This window comes from Bubalus bubalis, chromosome 4 (assembly GCF_019923935.1).
Source record: "Bubalus bubalis isolate 160015118507 breed Murrah chromosome 4, NDDB_SH_1, whole genome shotgun sequence".
NCBI lineage: Eukaryota > Metazoa > Chordata > Mammalia > Artiodactyla > Bovidae > Bubalus > Bubalus bubalis.
The window spans coordinates 76,710,549-76,730,319 of NC_059160.1; the positions used below are offsets into that span (position 1 = coordinate 76,710,549).

Consider the following 19,771-nt stretch of genomic DNA (forward strand, 5'->3'; position numbering starts at 1 on the left):
TCATGCAGGAAGCAAGGGGATAATGAGAAGTAGGAAAACTGGGCACAGGTCTCCCAAGAGTGTAGGGAGTGGGGGCCAGGGCAGGGCCCGGCTAACTGGCTCCTGATTGACCCTGCCTTCAATTCTGTTAGCGTCAGTGATGGTTCTGCCATTTCACTACCTCCATTCTTTCATTCCTTCCCTCAAAGTCTGGGTGCCTGTTACCTATCAGACACTGTGCCAGGTGCTCTGCTCGTTCTTAGATGGTCAAGATATGGGTCTCAGCCTCAGGGAAGGAACTTTCATGAAAGTTTAAGCTCCAAATAAGAACTACTCCTTGAATCTCCAGGGCTTGGTGTAGTATCTGGCACATAGTAGCTACTCATTTTATATTGTTGAATGAATGAAGTGGCTCACAGTGACATGTACACACAGGGCAATATGAGACTCTGACTGCTCCATCTGGGTATGGCTGGCAGGGCTCTCCTTGCTCTGGCCTTCAGCTTTACAGTCTAGACACACCGAACTCTGCATTCGGTCGTGCAGACATAATTCAGGGGATTTGCTGCCTCAGGACTTGGCTTATGGTGTTCTTTCTGCCCAGCATTCCTGTCTTATTCTTACCCTTTCCACTCCCTTCCCTAGCTGACATCTGTCTTTGACTAATTTCTGTCTTTTATTTATTTACTTATTTGGCTGCACCGGGTCTTAGCTGTGGCATGAGAAATCTTAGTTTCAGCATGCAGGATCCAATTCCCTGACCAGGTATCAAACCTGGGCTCCCTACATTGGGAGTGTAGAGTCCCAGGCCCTGGACCACCAGTGAAGTCCCACTCCTATCTTAAAGTTATTAATTTATTTAATAAATATTAGTTAAGCACCTACTACACGTGAGGAATTGTTCTAGAAACTGGTGATAGGGTGACAAACAGAATACCATGGGCTCAAATACATCCTCACCCTCACAAGGATATCTATTCAATAGAATAAGAACATCAAGGTGACTCACTAGTTGTTTGGTGATGAATTGATTAATGCCTGCATGTAAGGCAGAGGGAGCCTTCCTAGTCTTGGAGGTCAAGCAATGCTTCTCTGGTGAAGGGGTGTTTTAAATTGGGGACATGGAGGTAGAGGAAAAGGAAGGAAGAGCTTCTGAGGCAGGAAATGCCCTGAGCAAAGGTCTTGACCTTGTGGAGGGGCAGAGTGTGTTTGAGAACTGAAATAAGCCAAGATCTCTGTTGGGCTTCACCATCTCTGGTAAGCCCTTTCCCACAGTCCCCTGAGAATACTTTAGGTACCTCCTTGGAGTTGATGGGATTCTCTTTTCATAATTCCATCCTCACCTGCATTTTTCACATTGTAATATAATCTTATGGGATGAGTCTGTCTAGACCATGAACTTTAAAAGAGCAATCATTTTGAAGTTTCAACACTTAGTGTAGTACCTGCTATATCAAAGGTGATTGGTGAATATTAGTCAAATGAAGCAGCGAATGAATGAATTGAACTAAGCTTTTGATGACAGCAATGATCAAAACAGCTGTGAGTTCCCTGACAAGTACCTGAAATGAAGTTAGTCCATTTATGCAGTTAAGCACCAAGTCACAACTTCTGATACCAAATGGATGAAGAGAGAGACTTTCTGATATTGGAAGAATTTTCCTACTCACTCGACAGAGTGAGTGCAGGGAGGAGTTAAGGGGCAAAGCAGGGATTTCTTAAAATAACAGAAAAGCATTTCTAGTTGTTTCAACATATAGATGATGTCCAGGTGGTATATTTTTAATTGCCAAGAGATGCTGGTGTCGTAATCCAGTTATGTTCCCTAAAAGAAAATTTAGGGACCCACATAGTACTGCCAACTTTTTAACTTGTCAAATTAGGTCATTAAAAAAATTGATCATGCTATTACTATGAATTCATTTTTTAAAAACTCTAATTGAAAAAGAAGCCTTTGAATCAGCACATTTAGCCCTAGGAAAATTCCACTATATTGTCTTTATTGTTATCATTTTGCTGGCACCCATGAAATTTATTTTGAGCAATTTGCAGTGACAGTTGGGAGTGTTTGAACTACTTCTGTAAGAGTGGTCGGCTCAGAGGAGGACCCCTGGTTAGGGTGGTCTAGGGGAGAAGTCATCTGTAGGAAGGAACCCTGAATTTTGAGGGACCTGCTGGTGGATCATATGGGCTTGCAAACTGCTCCTTGAAGAAATTTTCTCTAGCAGGATGTCCACCAGCAATTCAATGATGTATTATATACCCGTTCTTCAAATGTTGTTACTTGAGCTAAGCCCTGCCCTTTTAATTTATAAATACAAGGTTGGCTGTATTTGTTGGGTGCTTATACTGCGTGCTCCTTTGGAAATGATATCTTGCTGTCTTGAACAGCACTTGTTTCTCTCCAAGGTCAGCCAGCTCCATTCTCAAAAAGATGGTTTAACTCTTAGCAGAGAGAAGTGAGGACAGAGTAGTGAATGAGGGAGCTTTTGCCCTGTGATTTACTTAAATTTCATTTATTTTTGGCTTTGCTGGGTCTTCATTGCTGCATGGGATTTTCCTCTAGTTTCGGCAAGCGGGGGCTACTCTCTAGTTGCAGTGTGTTGACTTCTTATTGTGGTGGCTTCTCTTGTTGTGGAAGCACAGACTCTAGGGCCCTTGGGTTTCAGTAGCCGCAGCACGTGGGCTCGTGGTTGCGGTCCCAGGATCTAGAGCACGGGCTCAGTAGTTGTAGTGCAGGAGCTCAGTTGCTCCATAGCATGTGGGATCCTCCCCTATGAGGAATCAAACCCGTGTCTCCTGCATTGGCAGGTGGAATCTTTACCAATGAGCCACCAGGCAAGTCCTTTATTTTTTAAAAAATGTTTTTCCCTATAATTTAGTCATGTAATTCTGGCTCATTTTATAAACTAGTGGATGGAAGTCACTGATATGAATTTTGAAATTTTTGCTTCTTGGAGGAGAAAAACATAAATTTCTCTTAAAATAGTTTGGGCAAAAGGAAAGGACAGTCCCAGTGCCAACATTCTTTGTCTCTCTGGGTCACTCAGAGTGTTACTTTGAACAAACATCTATGTGCATGAAGTCTGCTCTTTAATTCCATTAGGTTGACACAAACGAACAGCTGAGAAGAATAGCCCAAATGAGGATTGTTGAATATGACTACAAGCCTGAATTTGCATCTGCAATGGGAATAAACACTGCCCATCAGACAGGTACACACTCCCTTCTTGATTTTATGTGGTCGACTATTCATGTTTTAATTCCCACTTCATCTGGAGGCTGTATGCCCATAGCTCTTGACAGCACCCTGTCGTTCTAACATGTCCCCTGTGAGAGCTATCATCACCAGAACAGGGAAGGTTAAAGAAATTGCTGTGTCATCTTTACTCAACAACACCTCCACCCCAGCTCCTGCACCCCAAGGTACTGGTGGACGATTCTGAATGTGCTGTTTCCCCAGAGTCCTCTTGCTCATGGGATGAGGGCTAAGGGGCAGATGGCAGAGCAAACTATAAGCAGCCCTGGACAGCCTCCTGGTAGAGAGGAAAGGTGGTCGGGCAGGTGGGTCCAGTCAGAGGAAAGGCAGAGTGGTGTCTATACTCCAGACCAGGAATTCTAAAGAAAAAAGAACCATTTAGGGATCAGAGTCCGCCTGCAAGAAAAGAGAGAAAATCAAGCTCCAGCCTTACGTCTATGTACAGGGATTTTAAGGCACTTACCCTTTCCAACTTTTGGCTCAGAGTCTCAAGAAAGAGTGGAGAAAACAACACTCCCACTTTTTAAAAAATTAATTTATTTTTTAATTGAAGGAGAAATGCTTTACAAAATTGCGTTGGTTTCTGCCAAACATCAACATGAATCAGTCATAGGTATACATATTTTAATCTTAGAGTGGTTCTGGGATCCAAATTCCTCCTTTGCTTCAAATGCCTTGTAGATCAAAGCCAACACTGAGGAGGGATAAATATCTATTTGCAAAGACATCCTGTTCGCCATTCCCATCCTGGGAAAGGTCTTTTCCTGACGAAACCTGATGGAGTGTTTGTGTCTAGGAATGATTGCCCAAGAGGTGCAAGAGATCCTGCCCAGAGCTGTGAGGGAGGTCGGTGATGTCACCTGTGAAAACGGAGAGACGTTGGAGAACTTCCTCATGGTGGATAAGGTAACCCCTGAACAGATAGCTCCCCTAGGGCTCTAACCCCACAGGTGAACCCCATTCTGTGGCCAGATTATCCCATGTTGGATATTCACTGTGCCCTGAATATCCAACCAGGAAATGGGACAGTAAAAAGAATTCTTCACTGAGCTGTAGAGTAAGCAGGTATTAATTGTCCCACACTGGTCGTAGGGACCAAAAAGAAGTCACGTTAGGGAAAAAGGGGAAAGACCACAAACAAACACCAGAAACCGTGGATCTTGTCCGAGGAGCAGTGGCCCTGGGAAAGTCCACTTACCCAGATTGCCCTGCAAACAAGGACCAAACATCATGAGAAATAGTGGCAGCCAGTTTTGATTAGACTTTGTCTTGAAAAATGAGCCTAAACCTTGCAAATGTGTCATTTCTCTCACATGATATCCTTTAAGTTATAATTAACACAATGTGCTCCTCAGAATGATTGAAGACTGAATGAAGTGTTGAATTTTTTTTTTTTTGAGCATAGGTTTTCAGCAAAACTGTATGTTTGACTTTCACAGCACAATCATAAAGTGGGTCATTTTTACAAAGATATTCATGAGCTTCATCTTTTTTTCCCAAGGGCCTGTTGAAATTCTTTGATATTTAAATCATTCTCTCTCTCTTTTTTTCAAATCATTCTCTTGTGAAGGAATGTCACCACCCTTGTAGATTAGTTCCTCTTCGCTTGTTAAGCAGTCTGCCATTTCCTTACTAGCTGATGCTTCGGTTATGATTTGAGGGGCTCTCCCAGATCACATCTGTTAATTCCGTGAAATCCTGCATCTTTCACAAGGGTTGCAGTTTCACTCTGTGGCTGATTTGCTTTCCATCGCATTATAATATTTGATGCTGGAGGGAAGGCTGATTGACATGGGGATTTCATGGTAGTTTGAAGAGATGTTTGAGTGAAGAGTAATTTGTAATTTGTCAGTTCATCAGGGCAGTCCTTCAAAAACTTCAAAGTGAACATGAATCAGTGGGGGTGTTATTAAAATGCAGGTTTTGGTTCAGCCAGAACAGGGTGAGACCCAAGATCCTGCATTTCTAACCAGCCTCCAGGTAAAACCTATTTTGCCAGTCCTGCCGGTCAGCAAGACACACTTTGAGTAGCCAGGTAGGCCCTTTCAGTCTTCTACCTACAAGCTCTTAGACAACAATCACTTAGATAACAGCATCAGATGGCCTGTTCACTGGGCTGCAAGGGCCGAGTAGTAGAAGTTGAGTTATTAATACTTCTTCCTGCCTCTGATTCCCTGGAGAAGGGAATGGCAACCCACTCCAGTATTCTTGCCTGGAGGATCCCATGGACAGAGGAGCCTGGTGGGCTAGAGTCCATGGGGTGGTAAAGAGTTGGACATGACTAAGCAACTTCAATTTCACTTTCCTGCCTCCTAGGACCACATCCTCCATAGGAGAAATTCTTCAGTCTCTCAGACCTAGGCTACGTTCACTTGAGAGGTGTTATCATCAGAAATGTATTTGAAGAAATAACAAAAATTTTTTTGGCCATACCACATGGCTTGTGGCTTCTTAGTTCCCTGACCTGGGATCGAACCTGGGGCCCCTGAAAGCACCGAATCCTAACCACTGGACCAGCAGGGAGTTACCTAGAAATGTATTTTTAATAATAAAAACAACACCAAAGTTTGTATATAATTCACTTAAAATACAAACTATTTTATATATAAAATAAAATGTTATAAAATATATTTTAAAATATAATAAAATATAAAATATATTCAGAGGTGTCATATGGAATTTTCCAGGCAAGAATGCTGGAGCAGAGTGCCCTTTCTTCCTCCAGGTGGTCTTCCTGACCCAGGGATCCAACCCACGCCTCTCGCATCTCCTGCACTGGCAGGCAGTTTCTTTACCGCTCTGCCACTTGGGAAGCCATTAAACATATATTAAAATATAAAATATATTTAGAGGTATATGTAAAGTAAAGTCACCCTCACACTCTTGCATTTTCAAGCTTCCTGGGGTGAGAGAAAGAGCAGAAGCCCAGCTGTCAGCCTCAGGGTCCTGGAGTACGTCACCAGGCTGCCAAGGTGGGGGCTCTTGGGGTCTCGTCTGGTAGCAGCTGTCTTACTTCTGTCTCCAGTCAATTCCCGGAACATTCAGGAAAGAGATTTCTATGTTACCTGTGTGGGTAGCACCTGCTGAGGACCTTAGGACTGTCACTGTTCAGCAAAAAGTTCTTCGGGTTTTTCTCGTAAGATGGTATGGAAAAACCCGAACGAACGTTTTGGCCAACCTAATAGTTCTCCCTCTGGCCTAGTATTTTCCCATTCCCAGATGAGTTGAATGGAGACAGTCAAGAAGATTAGCAGTTCTGAGGGCCAATGCCCCACTTCCCGTGGGGAAGCTATACCCCAAGTTCATTGCTAGGAAACAAGCCCAGAATCCTAGGAAGCTGGGGGTTGGCATTCCCATTCCAAGCAGCCAGGTTCACTTATCACCTGAAAAGCCATCCATGCCAAGGGGACACTGAGTTTATAAATAACTAGAACTGACAAGAATCCAGAAAGGAGAAGGGACGATTCTCTTAGGAAGAGGACCGTGTAGTGATATGGTCTATGGCAACGTCACCAAGGCCACAGTCATTTACAGCATCTGTGACACCAGGAGCAGATGAATATCCCCACACTCTAAAGCCCGGCTTTCTTCTTTGACTCACTTCTGAGGACAGACTTGAATTGCTGGTTTAAACCTCCACACTCTGGAATATCCCTCTTCTACATTATAAGTTCATCCCAGAATATCCTTTATAGTGAAGTAGCACAGGCTGATATGAGAGGTCCCCTCCCTGTACCAGGAGGAAGGAAGCCCTTTGGAATTGGGGGCAAAGAATTTTGCATAAATAAACCTTGTTTAACTAAACCTTAACTAGTTACTTCTTCACTTTTTTCTATCCCTAACCCAAATCTCTCTGTCTTGTCGCTTCTTCACAAATTTATTGTTTCTTTGTCTAACAAGTTTAGAAGTTTGCTGCTCTGGTCATGTTTTCAGGTCTTCATTCTCTTGTGAAATTGTCCATGCATATGGAAAAATTCCTGGAGAAGGAAATGGCAACCTACTCCAGTATTCTTGCCTGGAGAATCCCACAGACAGAAGAGCCTGGCGGGCTACAGTCCATGCTGCTGCTGCTGCTGCTGCTAAGTTGCTTCAGTCGTGTCCGACTCTGTGCGACCCCATAGACGGCAGCCCACCAGGCTCCCCCATCCCTGAGATTCTCCAGGCAAGAGCACTGGACAGGGTTGCCATTTCCTTCTCCAATACTCTACTTCAAATACAACTAACAAGACAGCAAAAAAACTCAGTCCATGAGATCACGTTAAATAAAATGTGCATGCATGTTAAAAAAAAAGTCATAGGGCATGTGATTCCTATTGTCCACACTCTTTTTCTTTTTTTCTAAAGTTTTTTCTTTTTTTTTATGTGGACTATTTTCAAAGTCTTTATTGAATTTGTTACAATATTTCTTCTGTTTTATGTTTTGGCTCTTTGGCTGCAAGGCATGTGGGATCTTAGTTCCCTGACCAGCGATCGAACGCACACCCCCTGCCCTGAAAGGCAAAGGCTTAATCACTAGACTGCCAGGGAAGTACCTCCAGGCTCTTTCTTAACTGTGCAAGGAGAAAGATGTACAGACAGACTCTTGCTTTCCTGGGCTCCTCCCTATTCATGTTGCACCATGGCAATCTATCTTGCTTTGTCCAGACCTGTTTGTTTTCAAGACCTTCTCTAGCACTTCCTGGGCTTTGTGTGTTATAATAATAGGTGGAGATCCAATTAAGATACAAGTCTCTCCCTCTGCACTCCATTTCTCTTCTCTTTTATAAAGAAAGTCTCACTGTAGCTAAAATGCAAACTAGAACTTGGAAATGCTGAAATGTTGTGCTCCATGGTTGCTATATCATTTTCACCTGGACTTGAAGCTGAAATAGGAAAGAGAATTCTGAATCTTTACAGATTGTCCATACAACCAACCAAAGTTGGAGATTAGGGGTGTCAGCCAAAGTTGATGTAAGCCACTCTTCTTTTTCTTCTTCCTTCCTTTCTTTTTTTTTTTTTGTTGTTGTTTTACATATGAGTTTAACATTTTTTTTAATGTAGACCATTTTTTAAAGTCTTTATTGAATTTGTTGCCACATTGATTTTGTTTTATTTATGTTTTGGTTTTTTGGCCATGTGAGATGTTAACTTCCCAAACAGGGATTGAACTCAAATCCCTTGCATTGGAAGGTGAATCTTAACCACTAGATGGCCTTTTCTCTCCTTAACAGGAGAGATGACCTTGTGAGATAAACCTCTCCTGGGGTGATGTGCTGCTTCTCTAAATTTCTCATGTTTTGGGTGGCTCAATGAAAGCTCAGCCATGGGAGATGGGGTGAGAGGACTAGGGGTTCATACTGAGAGCAAGGGAGCCTTAGCGTGGACACCATAGTCTCCTGAGCTAGACTACTGGGGCTCTGCCTTTTGGCTTGTTCATCTGTCTCTTTACTTGTCAACTTTTAAAATTTGTTTCTGTGATTATTTGGGAACAACTGGTTGCATTTCTTGAGCATTATTATTAGGTATACGTGGTATAATAAAAATGTCCACAATAAACGTAACAACCACCTTAAAGGAATTCACAACGGAGCCTGTATAAAGATGAGGTTCATCTTATGAGCACCATTCTTGAATAATCTGTTTGTGTGTGTTTTTAAGACTGCATGTTAGAAGCCACCCTGCCATAACTTAGTTTGTGGCCACTTTTTCTCTTTGATTCTATTTTTCCTGCAGCTGTAATGTGGCAAGAATTGTCTATTTGAGTCATACAAAGATAAACAACACTTGGTTCCTGTCTTCAAGTAGCTGTCAGTCTAAGCAGGGTGATGTGACAGGTACCCAAGAAATAAAGCTCTAAGTTAAGACATGAGATGTAATGAATCTGTGGAATGCATAGATGAAGTGTTACCTAGTTCATAGGAAGGAGAGGGGCTCCCTGGAGACTAGGCAGGGGTTCTCAGATGGAAGGGAAGTGACGAGACTGAGAGACAAAGGAAGGGAGGCATTGGTGGGTTGTGGGGACTGAGTGTGGCCAAGGGGGGAAGGGGATCATAAAGGCCCCCAAACCTTCCTTTTTCTCATCCATAGTATCCATGTGACACCCAGTCCTGCTGTTCTTACTTTGTCTCTTGTATGTCAGCTCCCTTCTTTATTCTCTCCATTTTTCTCCTTGGCTATCATAGCAACCCTGTAACTGACCTACTAGATGCCAAGAGAATCATTTTCCTTAAAAATAAAACAAAACAAATATCTCATCCTATAATCCCCCTTTCCCATTGTTGAATCTTCACTGGTTTATGATTACAACCCTCCACAATCTGGATGGAATCTTCCCTTTCTAACTCATTTCCTAACACTCACACCCCTCAGCCACCAAACACCATCTGAATGAGCTGAGACCTTCAGAATCTGATGTATCTGCACACACACGCATGACTTGTTCCCAGCTCCTCCCTACCAGCCTTTTTTCTGTTCCCCACACTCCAAGTTTTGTTTCTGCCTCGGAGGTGTTCTGTGGACTGTTCTCTGCCCTAAAGACCCTCCCTTCAGATGATCTCGTCATTTGGATCACAAAGCAAGACCTTCCCTGACCACCTTGGCTAAAAGAGTCTCTGCGGTGCTTGACTTCACTTTGTTTCTAAGATCCAGGGCCACTGTGAGGGTGCAGAGCGCCTTGGCAATGATTTGAAAAGGGCGCTCCCTCCAGCTGGCACAGGCCTCATGTTCCCCCTCAGCGGGGCCTCTAACACGGGATACACGGCAAACTTGCTCCCAGCATTCTGGAGACTTCTGTCCCTATCTGACATGAGCTCCTTTATTTGCCTACTTGTTCTTTGCCAAGCTCCCTGGGTGAGCTTTGTGTGAGAGCAAATCTTTCTATATTTTTCCAAACTCTATCTCCAGTACTTTCTATGTGGCGTTAACCCCAGGGTTTAGGGGACTGTAGGATTTTGAGAGATCTTGGGTGATTGAGTTAATGAATTCCATGATGCCTGGATTGCTCCTGTCTACACACTGCCTTAGGCCTTTGGATAGACATCTTCTAGAGTGTCTGTCTCATTGTGTTATCCTTCTTTTTCTATTCAGTGTCTCCTCCACTGGACTAAGAGTTTCTCAAGGTTAGGAATGTGCCTCATCGATCTCGCGTGTGTGTTTGTGTATGTGTGTATGTTCAGTTTGTTTCTTTATTTTTGGCTGTGCTAGGTCTTCATCGTGCTGTGTGAGCGTCTCTTGCTGTGGAGCACAGGTTCTAGAGGGCCCCAGCTCAGTAGTTGTGAGATCAGTAGTTGTGATGCATAGGCTTAGTTGCCCCATGGTATGTGGGATCTTGGTATCCCCACCAGTCATCGAACCTGCATCCCCTGCATTGGAAGGTGGATCCTTAGCCATTGGACTGCAAGGGAAGTCCCCATCCTGTGTTATTTAAAACAGTATGTGATACCTTGTGGGTTCTCAGTAAGACTTTGCTTATATTAATGCATGAGTTTTTGTGTGTTTTTTTTTTTAATTTTATTTTATTTTTAAACTTTACAAAATTGTATTAGTTTTGCCAAATATCAAAATGAATCCGCCACAGGTATACATGTGTTCCCCATCCTGAACCCTCCTCCCTCCTCTCTCCCCATACCATCCCTCTGGGTCGTCCCAGTGCACTAGCCCCAAGCATGCATGAGTTTTTGAATCGCAGTGAATAGAAGAGACATGGTTCTCTTCACATAAGGAAGTCAGAAGGAGAGGTGTTTTTCCGGGGGAAAAGATGAGTTCAATTTCGAGTTTGGAATGCCAGCTGAACTTTCAGATGAAGATATATGGAGGTGACTGGAAGTATAGAATGTGAGTGAACAATTAGGGGATTGAGGGGGAGCTGCAGACGGGTGAAGGTATTAATTCATAAGGAAAAGGTTATGGTCGCAGGTCATAGATGGGAAGGCTGTGGTGAAGTCTGGCCTGCAGATACTTTTTTACCTCACGATGTTTAAGAAATTTTCAAATTCATTGCCTGCTTTTAAAAATTAGGATGGAAATTCCCTGGTGGTCCAGTGGTTAGGACTCAGAACTCCCACTTCAGGGGACATGGGTTCAATACCTGGTCAGGGAACTAAGATCCTGCATGCCAAAAAATACAAACAAACAAATAAAATTAGGAGATCTTCACACACATTTCAGATTTCTGGTTCCCTTGATATCAGATCTGGGAATGTGGTACTAAGGAGTGCCACCCTCCACCCTGCCCTGTCCTAGTAGTTAGTTTAGAAGTCCCTTCTTTTCTCATCAAGAGAGGAATAGAATTCATTCCTTATTTGCAGTGATATTTCCCATAGGAGTTAGTACACCCTGTTGCACTCACTGAGTGACTTGACCCCAAGCCAAATGATTAAAGCTTATATGCTTTTGCAACCAACTCTGGATATATTAACAACTGACCACTCGTCTGTTGATTATCTTTTTTAAAAAAGTTACTTATTTGGCTATGCCAGGTCTTGGTTGTGGTGTGTGGGATCTTTAGTTGTGGCATGTGAACTCTTAGTTGCAGCATGTGGGATCTAGTTCCCTGACCAGGGATTGAACCCAGGCCCCCTGCATTGGCAGCATGGAGTCTTAGCCACTGAACCACTAGGGAAATCCATGTAGATCATCTTCTTTCCCAGGAGCTCTTTACACTGGGAGCAGGGAGAAAATTCTCTTGTTTCTTAATTTTAGAGCCATGTACTACGCTTCCCTGATGCTCAGAAAGTAAAGAATCTGCCTGTAATGCGGGAGACTCAGGTTCAACCCCTGGGTTGGGAAGATCCCCTGGATAATGGAATGGCTACCCATTCAAGTATTCTTGCCTGGAGAATTCCATAGACAGAGGAGCCTGGTGGGCTATAGTCTATGGAGTTGCAAAGAGTCGGGCATAACTGAGCAACTAACACACACAGACACATACACACAAGACATTTATTGTTTTTTTTGGAAGGTTCTTTTTGTAGCTATATCTTTAAAAAGTAATTGCTCATTTATTTTTTTCCATGCATTTCAACAAGATGGGTTGCTGGATGGATGGATGGACAGATGTGTGATAAAGGAATTAGAGCAATATGCTAATTGTGAAATTAAAGAGGGAGTCGGTATGTGGGCATTTACTCTGCAATTAAAATTTGTTTAATGCATGCTTGAATTTTTTTCTGTATGCTTGAAAACTTTTGTAATAAAATGTTGGGAAAAGAAGCACTGTTCCAGACACCTAAAACTGCAATTTAAATATTGTGTCAGCAGGAGGTGGCAAAGCTTTGAAGATCAGGTAGCCCATTTATTCATGCCTTTACTAATTCAATACCTGGAATTTCACATTTCATTTACCAAAGTGGTGGTTGTTGTTCAATCACTCAGTTGTGTCTGACTCTTTGCAACCCCATGGACTGCAGCACATCAGGCTTCCCTGTCCTTCACTATCTCCCGGAGTTTGCTCAAACTCTTGTCCATTGAATTGGTGATGCCATCCAGCCATCTCGTCCTTTGTCTTCCCCTTCTCCTCTGGCTTTCAGTCTTTCCCAGTATCCGGGTCTTTTCCAGTGGCATCAGGTGGCCAAAGTATTGGAGCTTCAGCTTCAGCATCAGTCCTTCCAGTGAATATTTGGGGTTGATTTCCCTTAGGATCTACTGGTTTGATCTCCTTGCTGTCCAAGAGACTCTCAAGAGTGTTTTCCAGCCCCACAGTTTGAAGACATCAAGTCTTTGATGCTCAGCCTTTTTTATTGTCCAGCTTTCACATCCCTACATGACTTCTGGAAAAACCATGGCTTTGACTACACGGACCTTTGCCAAAAGTTTCAAAGAGAATATTTTTGAATAGTTTCTTAAAAAATAAAGTCTTTAAGGATACTCCAGTCCTTTTCTGATGAGTACTGACTTTTCTTTACCTGTAAAGTCTGGCCACTAAGTCAGAACAGCTTCTTCCCTGTAGGTATAGTTCAGTTTGCTTAGCCTTCTTCCATGAAGCTCTTAGATTGCTGAGCTCAGTCTCAACCACGTAGAGTCCATCACTCTGCCTTTGAACAACAAACTGAGTAAGAGCAGTGGAGAGTAGGTAAAGACACTTTGGACTTGGAGTGGTATCTCTCAAGACATAAAATCTGTTTCTTTCTTTCTTTTTTTTTCTCTAGTAGATTTTCCTCTTTGTCTTTACCTCTGGAACTTTAGAGTGGAGGTACTACCTTCCTCCCTGTGCTGCTCTTTTTCTTTCTTACATTGTTTCTTCTCTGCATCCTCCTCTTCCATGCACCCCCCACAACAATGGCAGCCATGCTAATGTCTTTCATATATATCCTTGGATAGTCAGGCTGTCTGGAATATTATTAGTGTTTCATGAATGTGTTTTACATTTCTTTGAATTATATACATCTGCTCCTACTCTGATGCGTGAAATTCCTTGGCATGTGTCCTTACGTTCTCTTCCAGTGATGGACTCTTCCAACTCTGTTGACCACAACTATGCAGCGATGAATGTTCTCACACAAGCCTCCTTGTGAATATGTGGGCGGTTTTCTCTGGCACGCATTCCGGAAGTGGTATAGGATATACCCAGCCTTAATTCTACAAAATGCTGCCAGAATGTTAGTCAGCTCCAACTCATAACAGCAGTACATGGGGCTGACTGCTTCTCTGTGTCCTCATCAATACTTGACATTTTCAGACTTTCTATTTTTTTTCACTTCTAATATGGGTAAAGTGGTTTCTTACTGTTTTAATTTATGTTTTTCTGATGAGTGATAAAGTTGTACATCTCTTTCTTATATTAGCTATTTAGATTTCTCCTTATGTGAATTGCTTGGCCTAGTTTTCCATTGGATTACCTTTCTTTTGCAGGACAAGAATATACTTTTCCACTTGATTCTGTTATTTAAGTTTTTTTTCCATCGTTGCTATCTTAAATAAAACAGACCAAATGTATACCAATGGCTTAAAAGAGGAACAATTATTTTTTGTTTCAATGGCTTCCTTCCTAGTGCTAATTACAACTTAAAACTGCATTATTTACTTCTGGTTTGCTTGTTCTTGGCTAATCTCCCCACTAGAAAACATGGTCTATGAAGACAGATCCTATCTACCTTATCTAATTGTTTTCTCCCTGTACTTAAGACAGTCTTCCCAGGTGGCACAGTGATAAAGAATCCACCTGCCAGTGCAGGAGACTCAAGAGACACACAGGTTCGATCTCTGGATCAGGAAGATCCCTTGGAGAAGGAAATGGCAACCCACTCCAGTATTCTTGCCTGAAAAAGTCCATGGACAAAGGAGCCTGGCAGGTTACAGTCCTTGGGGGTCACAAAGAATGAGACACGACTGAGTGAGCACACACACTTAAGACAATGGTTAGCACATCCCAGGTCCTTGAAAAAGAACTATTGATTCTGTCATTAATTGAATATTGAACTATATTGGCCCTGAGGAGTCATAAGACACTGCCCACAAAGAGAGCTCCTTGGCCACCCAGGGAAGACAAGAAATCAAAGAATTGCAACAAACTGTGCCATGTGATTGTTCAACTGGAAACTTATCTCAGACAAAGGACTCAAGCCCTTCCATAGAAAATTACATTGAAACAGAGATAATGTAAATTAAGCAAGAGTTCTAAAGCAAACAAACAAAGGGCAACAATAAAACACATAATTGTAAACAGTTTTGTGAACTTGTGCTCCTCCCACATAAAGCAGAGGTGAAAACAACCTCCAGAGGAGTGAGCCCAAGAGTTGCCCTGTTTGCAAAAGAAAACTGCCCAGAAGAGGGAAACCTCGCCTCCAGGGACCTGCTAGAAACTGAGCTGAAGTCCGAGCTCCCACATCATCTCAGAGCCTGCTTTTCTGGTTTGGGGATTCTAGTGTTTTTTGTTTTTTTTTTTTAATCCACATCAAGGCTTGGTGAGCTGTCCACAAATAAACTCTTGGACAAAGATCTAAAGCTGAGTTTATCCAAAGCCTAAACAATTGCCAGGCACACCCATTGGCTAGAAGACAGTTCTTCTCCCTTGGACAATCATTTTCATAATAATCAATTATAGGCAGCTTTATTCCCATGATTTTATTACAAAAACATCAGTCTATGCAACATCAGATGCCACAAGGAGAGATTTTTCAAGTCTGTGACTCTCCCTGGAAAGCAATAAGAGTCTGTTTCAACTTCTCAAAGCATTCTCGGCTATCAGGCTTAGTTATCCTTCCGTAGTGTTTTTAGGCAGGGGACAAGCTGGGATTCCCAAAGAGAGGAGAAATCAAGTCCACTGCCTGGCTGCTCCCCCATGTGGGGGCTCATTTACTGCCCGTCCTGCAAGGGACGCGGGAGCATTCTGCGGTCTGTCTCCTAGCGGGTGAGGAGGTGGTGAGAGGGTGTGTACTGCCAGAGTGGAAGTCACATGGCAGGTGACCAGCAAGTCACTAGCCCATCACACCGAGGGCATCAGACACTAGCGTTGGTTTGCTGAGGTCACTCGAATTTCCTAACATGGAAAGAGAATTTAGAACATAGACTGCGTTTGTCTGAGAGAAACCTCGGGTAAAGAAACAGACTGGAAGTCTGGCCACTCCCTTCAGTTTCACCAGAGAGCAAGGCTATGTTGTCTCAGTGCTTCAGGGCTTCTTGACTCACGGCTGTAAAAACGTTCATTCATTTATGCCCGGTGAGGAAGAATCTGCGGTGGACGAGAGGCAGGCCCTGTCTCCAGGGGTTTATACTACTGGTCAGCATGACACCAAGCAAAAGGCAGGTGGGTGAAGAGGGATGACAGCTGGTCTAGGCAGAGGGAGCAGTCAGAGGCCAGATACCTGATATATGTTCCATGAGGGGCACAAAGTTAGGTATGATTAGAGCGCAGCCTGTGAAGGGGACTGTGTGAAAGGCGAGGCTGAGACAGAGGCACGTCTAAGCTAAACAAGGTCTCTGGTTTCACAAACTCTTCCTGTTGTTTTTCTGTGCACACACACTTGCCAAACTGCCCTACGTGTCCTTCCAAAAAATATGCTCACGCTGTCCACGTGTACCCCTACCCCAAAGCAAGTCTTTTAAATGCTGGGTGAAGACTACCCCTACCCCCAGACTTATGAGCAATTTTTGGTGGCAAGCTGGTTTAATCATTAAAAAATTTTTTTTTTTAATTATGGTAAAAGTCACATAACATAAAACATCTATTTTAACCATATTTAACCTTCCTGGTGGTTCAGATGATAAAGCATCTGCCTGCAATGGGGTTGAATTCCTGGGTCGGGAAGATCCCCTGGAGAAGGAAATGGCAACCCACTCCAGTACTCTTGCCCAGAAAATCTCACGGACAGAGGAGCCTGATAGGCTACAGTCCACGGGGTTGCAAAGAGTAGGACATGACTGAACAACTTCACAATTGCACAGTTCAATGACACGAAGTATATTCACCTCTCACCATTATCCATCTCCTGAATCTTTCACTGTCCTCATTTGAAACTATCCCCATTAAACACTAATTCCCCATCCTCCCTCCCCCATGCAACCCAGCCCCTGGCATCTAACAGTGTACTTTCTGATCCTATGAATTTGACTACTCTAGGTGTCTCCTATAAGTGGGATCAACAGTATTTTTCTGCACCTAATGTATATTGGTATGCATTTTAAAGATTGACTTAATAAATGTCCTATAAACACATTGTACCTTCTTCTTTCTTTCTCCTGTACTATACAATGGGCTTCCCAGGTGGTGCTAGTGGTAAAGAACTCACCTGCCAAGGCAGGAGACATAAGAGACATGGGTTTGATCCCTGGGTCAGGAAGATCCCCTGGAGGAGGGCATGGCAACCCACCCCAGTATTCTTGCCTGGAGAATCCCATGGACAGGGGAGCCTGGCGGGCTACAGTCCATCGGGTCACAAAGAGTCAGACATGACTGAGCGACTAAGCACTCACGCACGCTATTCAGTAGGTTCTCACCAACCAATAACCTCATACGTAATAGTGTACGTATTAATTTTCATCATTTTTACGTCACGATTGTAAAGCTACATTTCAGCTGAGGTAGTGGGTTTCATTTGAAATGGTCAATAATAACTGGACAGAGTTGAGTAATTAAATTAGATTCAGTTACAAAATAGTTCTTAACCAACAGTGGGCATCAGATGGGGAAGCTTTTCAAAACTCCCCAACCCTATGCACTTCTCAGTGCTAATGAATATGAACCTCTACATCCAAGTTGGATACTTAGAAAAAGTTCCTCAGCCATCTAGATGCACATTCATAGTTAAAATGAACTCATGGAGACCTTACCACTTGCATAGAAAAGGTCATTTTCAGAAAATTCTAGGTTATGTTTTTGATTAAAAATGTAGTAATGTTTTTGAATAATATATTTGTGCTGACTTCACTATGATGATAGAGGATAAGTCAGAAGTCTTCAAATAAGAGTCAATCCCCATGACATGTTCTAGAAATTTTTTTTTTTTTTTGGTAATCTTCCTTTGGATCCATAAAGTCAAAGCCATCATTACTATTGAAAGGTAGGAGTAAATCCCCTCTCCGGCTCTATTTCCTCTTAAATAGGAAAACACATGAATTATTTTCTTGCCCATTGGATCTACATGGAAGATGCATGGTGCTGGCAAATTTGAGTTGGAAAAATCAGAGCTGGCTTTTCGTCATTATTGACATGTAACCAAACCAATGCAGCCATTGCTCATGTGTCATGAGGCAGCATGAAAAGTCCTGTGGAGACACATGGCAGAAAAAACTGACTGTGGTTTAGAGAGGACATCAGTATCATTTTCCGCAGTCTGTTTTAGTGTAAACTAAATCACAAATTAATATATCAAGCAAACTTTTTTTTTAAAGGAGAAAAAAATGAAGCCAGTTGCCAAGAAAATTTTTTTTAAATATTCTGAGAAATAGTAATTCCAGTGAGGATGGAGAGAAGTAGGTAGATTCAGGAGATTTTGGATGATGAACTGTGTGATGGATTTCCTGCAGGAAGAGGGAGTCAGAGATGATGCTTGGGAACCTGTGTTGGACTGCTAAGTGGACATCATATGACCTTGTGACCCTCTCTAAATAATACAGTTATAAGTCTACTCTAAGACTTTCTACTCATTACAGTAAATTGTAATATGACATTTATTATGGTTTAGAACCATAGAATGTCATTCCTATCTTCGTGATTTCTGACTTGTTTTTATAAAACAAATTTAGAAGTAATGGAAAATCTGTACCAGAATTAGAAAATTTAGAAGAGCCTTTGTCAGGAGACTTTTTTTTTTTTTTTGCTTTGTTTTTATTTTGTGATTTATTTATTTTTAAACATTTTTTAGTGAAAAATTTCAAACATACAAAATGAGAGAGAAGAGTAATAAAATTTATATACTTTATATACAGTAATAAAATTTATATACTTCACTCAGATTCCACAGTTATCAATTCATCTCTGATCTTGTTTTAGTTAAATAAACTATCCTCCCTCACAGCTGAATTTTTGTAGCTTTGTTGAGATATAATTGACACATAGCACTATGTCAGTTTAAGGTGTACAATATGATGATTTGGTATAAACTTATATTGCAAAATAATTGCCATAATAAGGTTTATCAACAAACCCATCACCTCATATAATTACATTTTGTGTGTGTGTATGGTGAGAACATTTAAGATTTACTCTCTTATCAACTTTCAAGTATATAATATAGTATTGTTCATTATGGAGAAGGCACTGGCCACCCACTCCAGTACTCCTGCCTGGAAAATCCCATGGACGGAGGAGCCTGGTGGGCTGCAGTCCATGGGGTCGCGAAGAGTTGGACATGACTGAGCGACTTGACTTTCCCTTTTCCCTTTCATGCATTGGAGATGGAAATGGCAACCCACTCTAGTGTTCTTGCCTGGAGAATCCCAGGGACGAGGGAGCCTCCTGGGCTGCTGTCTATGGGGTTGCACAGAGTCAGACACGACTGAAGTGACTTAGCAGCAGCAGCAGCATTGTTAATTATGGGACTTCCCAGGTGTCTCAGTGGTAAAGAATCTGCCTGCCAATACAAGAGATACAAGAGATATGGGTTCAATCTCTGGGTTGGGAAGATCCCTGGGGGAAGGAAATGGCACCTCACCCCAGTATTCTTTCCTGGGATATCCCATGGACAGAGGAGCCTGGCGGGCTTATAGTCCATGGGGTCACAAAGAGTCAAACACGACTTAGTCACTGAGCATGCACACACAAGATAGACACACGTGTTCCTGTGATGGCTGAAGTGTGTGGGTAGGGGAAGGGATGTCTGGCACCCTATGGTTTTGGTTGGTCTCTCCTTTCTTGCTCTTTCTGACATGTCGATAATTTTCTCTGAATAGGAAGAATTAAGTGTTATTTTTTAAATTTTGTTTAAGCTAAAATATAAATTGCATGTAATAGCAAGACAGAATTAACACCTCAAGAATTGTTCTCTCATTTATAAATGAAGAAACTGAAGCTCAGAGCAGTTGTTCTATTTAATTGGGGCCTCACATCTAGCAGGTGGCAGAGCTCAGAGAAAAGCCCAGATCTTCATTCTTCCTTCCTTCACCTGAGCAATTTGATGT

The 19,771-nt window shown here is 42.4% G+C and overlaps 1 protein-coding gene across 2 annotated transcripts in view; it reads left to right on the forward strand.

Moving 5' to 3' along the window:
- MYRFL (myelin regulatory factor like) overlaps nucleotides 1-19,771 on the forward strand; it is a 123,941-nt gene that overhangs the window by 77,073 nt on the left and 27,097 nt on the right. For both annotated transcript variants that reach the window (XM_025283961.3, XM_025283959.3), the window contains exons 12-13: nucleotides 3,086-3,194; nucleotides 4,035-4,144. In XM_025283961.3, the coding sequence (XP_025139746.3) occupies nucleotides 3,086-3,194; nucleotides 4,035-4,144 (219 nt within the window). The remainder of the gene's footprint in view (nucleotides 1-3,085; nucleotides 3,195-4,034; nucleotides 4,145-19,771) is intronic.